General features: G+C 34.0%; 1 protein-coding gene across 1 annotated transcript; it reads right to left on the bottom strand.

Annotated features, from left to right (window-relative positions):
• Window positions 1-1,085: 1,085 nt before the first annotated feature.
• Window positions 1,086-3,222, bottom strand: LOC130014959 (uncharacterized). The gene is made up of 4 exons (XM_056104126.1): window positions 2,669-3,222; window positions 2,255-2,356; window positions 2,075-2,162; window positions 1,086-2,002 (listed from the first exon to the last, which is right to left on the bottom strand). Exons 1-4 carry the CDS (start codon window positions 3,220-3,222, stop codon window positions 1,226-1,228), a joined length of 1,521 nt encoding a protein of 506 aa, XP_055960101.1. The 3' UTR covers window positions 1,086-1,225.
• Between the last annotated feature and the right edge of the window lie 2,905 nt (window positions 3,223-6,127).

Raw genomic sequence — 6,127 nt, 5'->3', positions numbered from 1 at the left:
TTGCAAAAAATTAATAGTGATATAAGGCTTGCTACGGGTTCCGGAGCTACCACTCCCGTTCCCTAGCGCCGGTTGCGGCTTAATATTTTGGGTCGTGACACGCAATATGACAGATCAGCAACTGGATATGTTACTTGCTATAGTGTGTTGCTTCCACTATTCCTTCAAGCTACCAATTTTTATGATTCTCGAGATGACATCGATACTACTGCCGGTGCTTACGAGGGAAAGAGAATAACTGATCCGTTCAGAATAGAGATTGTGGAAAACATGCCTATCCAAAATGATGTGTAAGTCTATAATTTGTTTTTAACTTTAGTTAGTTGGGTTATATTAAAGAGTTATGGTGACAGAATAGGAACCTAATGTCAACCTTGTTTCTTATGTTTTTTTATTTTTTCTCACTTTTCGTAGTGATTGTGGAGTTCATATGTTTTCCGCTGCTGAGTTCTTTGTTGATGGGAAAGTTATGGGGCATGATTATGATGTCAAAGAGCACCGTGCTCGTTACGCTTTGTCATTATATTTGTATGCTCGTTGGAAGGAAAGCTCTTCTTGTGTTAGTGAAGATGAGGGTCCTCTAAAACTCAAGAGAACATCTGCCTAGGGAGTGAAGAGGAAGCTAATTTATGGAGGTTCAAGATGAAGAATGTTATTGATTTTTGTTTGTAAAGAAAGTCTCATTTTTGTCACACTTTTATTTTGCTTGGAGGACATAAATGTCCATTTATTTCTTATTTCAAGTCTATTTTAGAGTATGTGTAAAAACAGGTAATTACAATATGTGTAGTGTTTTAGCAAATTTCCGCAAAATTGTGAATTGTCAATAGTTATATTAAAAGGCAAGAGTTCAATTCTATTTTTCAGTTCGGTTCCATATTAGAAGTACAAAATTGAGAAAAAATATTTGGTATTACACCAAACCTTAAAATCAAACTAAACCAAAGGAATCAATTGAATGTTTGGCTGATATCTCATATATAATTCCATACGTTCAAACTCGATGTGTGGCTAATATCTCGACGAGTTTTCATCAACACATCGAGTTTCTGCTATCCAGTTTTCCACAAATTTCATGTTGGGCTGCATAACTACTGCCATAAAACACCAAAATTCTACAATCTACATTCAAGGCAATATAAAAAAGCATCTCTCAGTAAAATTCATACTTTCAAACAAGCTACAAGAAGCCAAAAAGAGTTCAATAAGCGGTAAATTTCAGTCACTAATCATCGTCTTCGTCTTCATTGTCACTGTCATTTGAGTCTTCTAGTACATCAGTGTCGGCATCATCATAATTGATCGTAGTATCATCCTCCTCATCGCTAGAATAAATCGGGTTTGAGTTTTTACCTTGAAACATTTGACCAACATCAACTTCATCCGGTAATACATCTATAGGATGCAAGAGTTCCAAATTTTCACCACCATTTTGATCGACTTCATGACTATTATCTGTCTCGTATTGCTGATAGGGCTCATCATTCAATATTGAATCTTCAGTGCACACTTTTTCCTTTTCTGGCACATCAAATATATTCCTGTGAAATGATTTTTGCACAATTTTCCAATGACCTCCATTTTTCATATCGCTGACATAAAAAACCTGCTGTACTTGAGAACTCAACACGAAAGAATCACCTGTATACCATTTACGGCTCACATTAACAGAAACTAAGTTGCCATCTGTTTTAATTCCATTTTTATCGCCAACATCCCACCAATCACATTTAAACAAGATAACATGATTCCCATTAACATATTGGAGGTCAATGATATCTGTTAGCACACCATAAAACTCGATTTCTTTCGACTTATGCTCTCCCGTAACTGAAACTCCATTATTTTGAGTCCGACAAAAATTATCACGCTCAACTGTGTGAAACCTAACTCCATTGACAATTATCCCACTGTACCTAGCAATTCGTATATCAGGACCTAATCCCAACGCATATATATGATCTGTTGCTGCAACCAAACCAGTAGCACGTAAGCGTCCAACCTGAAAAATAAGTTTAATGGTGAAATTAGAGGCATAATTCAATATTTAATGCTTTTATAGCATCATACTTACACACTCCTTGAACCAACTGGCAAATCCTGTCTGGTGTCTTTTTTGCACATCTATAACACTTTCCTTTTGTAATTCTTCAATGTGAATCCTGCACAACGTTTATAAAATTAGATAAAAAGTGTAAAATAAAGCTATTTTGAAACTCTAAAGTCTTTGTTTTTTCAAAATAAAATAACTTACTTAAGGTATTCATCAACATCCTCACAATTGTTAAGCACATACCACTGCAATTTTTCAAAATCAGAATGGGATAACGTTTTATATTCTTTAGCTCCTAAAGGTCTTACATTGTTTGAAAATATGGAAAATCCATTTTCCACTCCTATTTGCACAGGAAAATTATTTCTCTCAACACGATTATATATTGTCTCAACCCCATGAAAATACAATGAACAAAAGTTCAAACATTCTTTAGTGATATACGCTTCAGCAATTGAACCCTCCGGTCGAGCTAAGTTACGTACATAATTTTTCAAAGTACGTAAGAACCTGCACAACAAATTTGTTGTAAATGTGAATAAACCATATAGATATATAAAAATTAGTTAAAACTGCAGCAAGAAAACGAAAAATAAAATTTCCTTATCAACTAACCTCTCAATATAGTACATCCACCTATAGTGAACAGGGCCTCCTAATTCTACTTCACGTGGCAGATGAATTGCCAAATGCATCATTGCCACGAAAAAAGATGGAGGATATATCATCTCAAGTTTACATATTATCAAAATGATATCGCTCTGCAACTTTTTAACTGTAGATCTTTTTAAAGTCTTCGAACAAAGCTCCTTAAAGAAAGAACTCAACTCTGATAATGCAGTGTAAACCTCACTACGCAAAGACCCACAAATTGATGCTGGAAGTAATTGTTGCAAGAATATATGATAATCATGGCTTTTCATCCTCATAACTTTGCAGTCCTGAACACTTACACATCGAGAAAGATTGGAAGCATATCCGTCTGGCAACTGGATTGACTGCAACCATTCGCAAAACTTTCTCCTTTCAGGCTTTGGTAATGTATAACAAGCAAGTGGCATAAGAAATTTATTTCCCTTTTGCTGTAAATGTAACTCTTTTCTTATACCCATTGCTTCTAAATCCATTCGAGCCTTAATGTTATCCTTAGATTTTCCATCAATATTCATCAACGTACCCAATATATTTTCACATATATTCTTCTCAATATGCATTACATCTAAATTATGACGTAATTTTAATGTTTTCCAGTAAGGCAATTCAAAGAATATACTTCTCTTTGTCCAATTGAGCTCTTCAGGACCACGTGCACGCTTTTTTTAGTTAGGTGTCTTCCCAAAAACAAGGCTTTTAGGAAGCAAATCTAATTGCCTTAGAACTTCATCTCCTGACAACTCTTCGGGCTTTTACCCGTGCTCTGGTTTGCCATCAAATTTTCTGCTTTTTCTCCAAGAATGTTGGGCATGTAAATATCTCCGATGACCCATGTAACATTGCTTCGCTCCATTTTTTAATGTTAGCGAACACATCCACTTATTACACACAGAACATGCCAATTTTCCTTTTGTGCTCCATCTAGATAACATTCCATATGCTGGAAAGTCATTTATTGTCCATAATAATGCAGCATGTAATTGAAAATTCTTACCGCTATATGCATCATATGTTGTCACACCGGTCTCCCATAACTCTTTTAACTCATCAATTAATGGCCTTAAATATACATCGATATTATTTCCGGGAGATTCCTTACCAGGAATAAGCAAAGATAACATCAAAAAATTCTCCTTCATGCATTTCCATGGTGGTAAGTTATATGGCGTCACAATCACCAGCCACATGCTATAACTCGTGCTCATATTTCTAAAAGGGTTAAATCCATCACTAGCAAGCCCAAGTCGCACGTTACAAGCATCTTTGCCAAACCAAGCATATTTCTGGTCAAAATCTTTCCATTCCGTAGCATCAGCTGGATGTCTAATCGTATCATCATCTACACGTTTCTCCTTATGCCACCTCATATTTTCACCAATATCGTTAGACATAAATAACCTCTGAAGTCTAGGTACTAAAGGGAAGTTTCTAAGAATTTTTTGAGCAACCTTCTTGCGTTTTCCGAAAACCTAATTTCCATCTAGGGGCCTTACAAGTTGGACACGTGTCAAGATTTTCATTTTCCTTCCAAAATAGCACACAATCATTTACACAAGCATCAATAGTTACGTAACCGAGTCCTAAATCACGCATCAATTTTTTAACCTCATAACTTGAGCTTGGAAGGGTTTCTCCTCTCGGGAGTGCATCCTTGAACAACTCCAAATTCGAAAAAAATGACTTATTACTAGAATTTGTGAGTGCTTTTATATTAATCATCTTAAGAAGAAAAGAGAGCTTTGAATTTTTTTGACTTCCAGGATATAGTTCACAATGAGAATCATTCCACAATTTAGCAAATTTTGCTACTTCTCCTTCTGGCATGTTATTATCTTGATTGGCAAGTCTGTCTTCCATGTCGGTGTCCATAAAAGTTGCATTACACATATCATCTAACATTTCTGAAACATCATTTCCACTATCCTCCAATTCATTGTCCGAATTAATAGAGCCATCTAAACTATCACGAGGTTGAGAAGTCTCACCATGGTGCACCCAGTTTGTGTAGTTTTCACTAATTCCATATTGATATAGATCCATTTTGACTTCTTGCAATGGCTTCAAATAAATATTGATGCAGTTCTTGCATGGACATCGAACTCTGCCATTTGAATCAGTAAAGTCTTTTGCAACATTCAGAAAATTTTTGACCCCTTGAATATAACATGAACTAAATCGGTACGACGTCATCCAACTTTTGTCTGATGGCGTCCCTTTAATTACAAAATAATATATTAGGCAACATCAATATTTGGTATAAATCTATCAATTGAAAATATAATTAAAACTTACCCATTACAAATCAGATACCGTTAACTATTTTAAAAATATATCCAATTTCTTCCCCTGAACTACCTGCGGTTCTGAAACAAGGCTAACATTTGTTTAGTGTTACTGTTAAAACATACTCGAGGTAAGGCTATATAGTCGACGACTTTTTACACGTTACTCGAGTTTATACGTCGTTTGCAATGTTAAAACTCGATGTCATGCTTAATACTCGACGAGTTACATCCTTAACTCGACTTTTTTTATCTCTGTCAAAGCACAAACTTGATGTAAGTCTTAATACTCGACGAAATGGAAGCAAAACCTCGAGTTCTTGTTTTTACTGAGATAACAAACTCGAGAATAGGTGATAAGTCGTCGAGTTTGAAGCCCGACCTCGAGTTTGTACGAATCAGTTGAAAATTTAAATTATCAACTGAACAAATAAGCAATTTGAATGTGAAATTCATCCTACATTAATCAATTTAGTCTCTTTTCATAAGTTAAAAAATACCTGGACAAATAAGCATCAACAAACACAAAATCAATGAAAGTGCGGCGGCGTGAGAAGTGTACAAACGTATGGAATTGATGCGGTAGTGTGGTGTCAATATTCAGCAAAAAAAGTTTTTCCCTAATGAAGAGTACTTCGATTAACCTAATTTGGATATTTGAATCTTAATTGTCAAATACCTTTTTTTATCAAAATAAAATATAATTTCATAACCCATTTAAACCTGTTATCATTAAAAAAAAATTCAATTCCATGGTGACAAAACATTTATTAATCCCAATATCATTTAATTTTGCTTAATTGCTGAAAAATAAAATTATTCACAATATTTTTACATATTATGATAAAATTTATTTTATCAAAATAACTGTATTTTTAATATACAGTGACAAAACAGTTTTTGTCAAAATCCATTGTCACAACAAACACAATTAATTGCTATAGTGACAAAAATATTTGACACAATATTTAATTATCACAACATTATATAAGTTTAATTAATTGCTGAAAAAAAAATTTGTTACAAAAGTCTTTAAATATTATGCTAAAATTTATTTTATCATTATAACTGTATACATTTTCTATTTTATTATTTATTTTCTACAATTAGTTTTTCTTTCTCTATTTTGTGTGTATTT

This window comes from Mercurialis annua, linkage group LG8, assembly GCF_937616625.2.
Source record: "Mercurialis annua linkage group LG8, ddMerAnnu1.2, whole genome shotgun sequence".
NCBI classification, from domain to species: Eukaryota; Viridiplantae; Streptophyta; class Magnoliopsida; order Malpighiales; family Euphorbiaceae; genus Mercurialis; species Mercurialis annua.
The sequence above is the reverse complement of the archived record's forward strand: the minus strand, read 5'-3'. Positions and strand labels throughout refer to the sequence as shown.

Excerpts from the sequence above, each read along its gene's own strand:
- LOC130014959 (XM_056104126.1), bottom strand. The coding sequence starts at position 3,222 with ATGAATATTGATGGAAAATCTAAGGATAACATTAAGGCTCGAATGGAT. Across the intron at positions 2,163-2,254 it reads GATGTTGATGAATACCTTAA|GATTCACATTGAAGAATTAC; the intron begins GTAAGTTATTTT and ends AACGTTGTGCAG. Across the intron at positions 2,003-2,074 it reads CCAGTTGGTTCAAGGAGTGT|GTTGGACGCTTACGTGCTAC; the intron begins GTAAGTATGATG and ends CTTATTTTTCAG.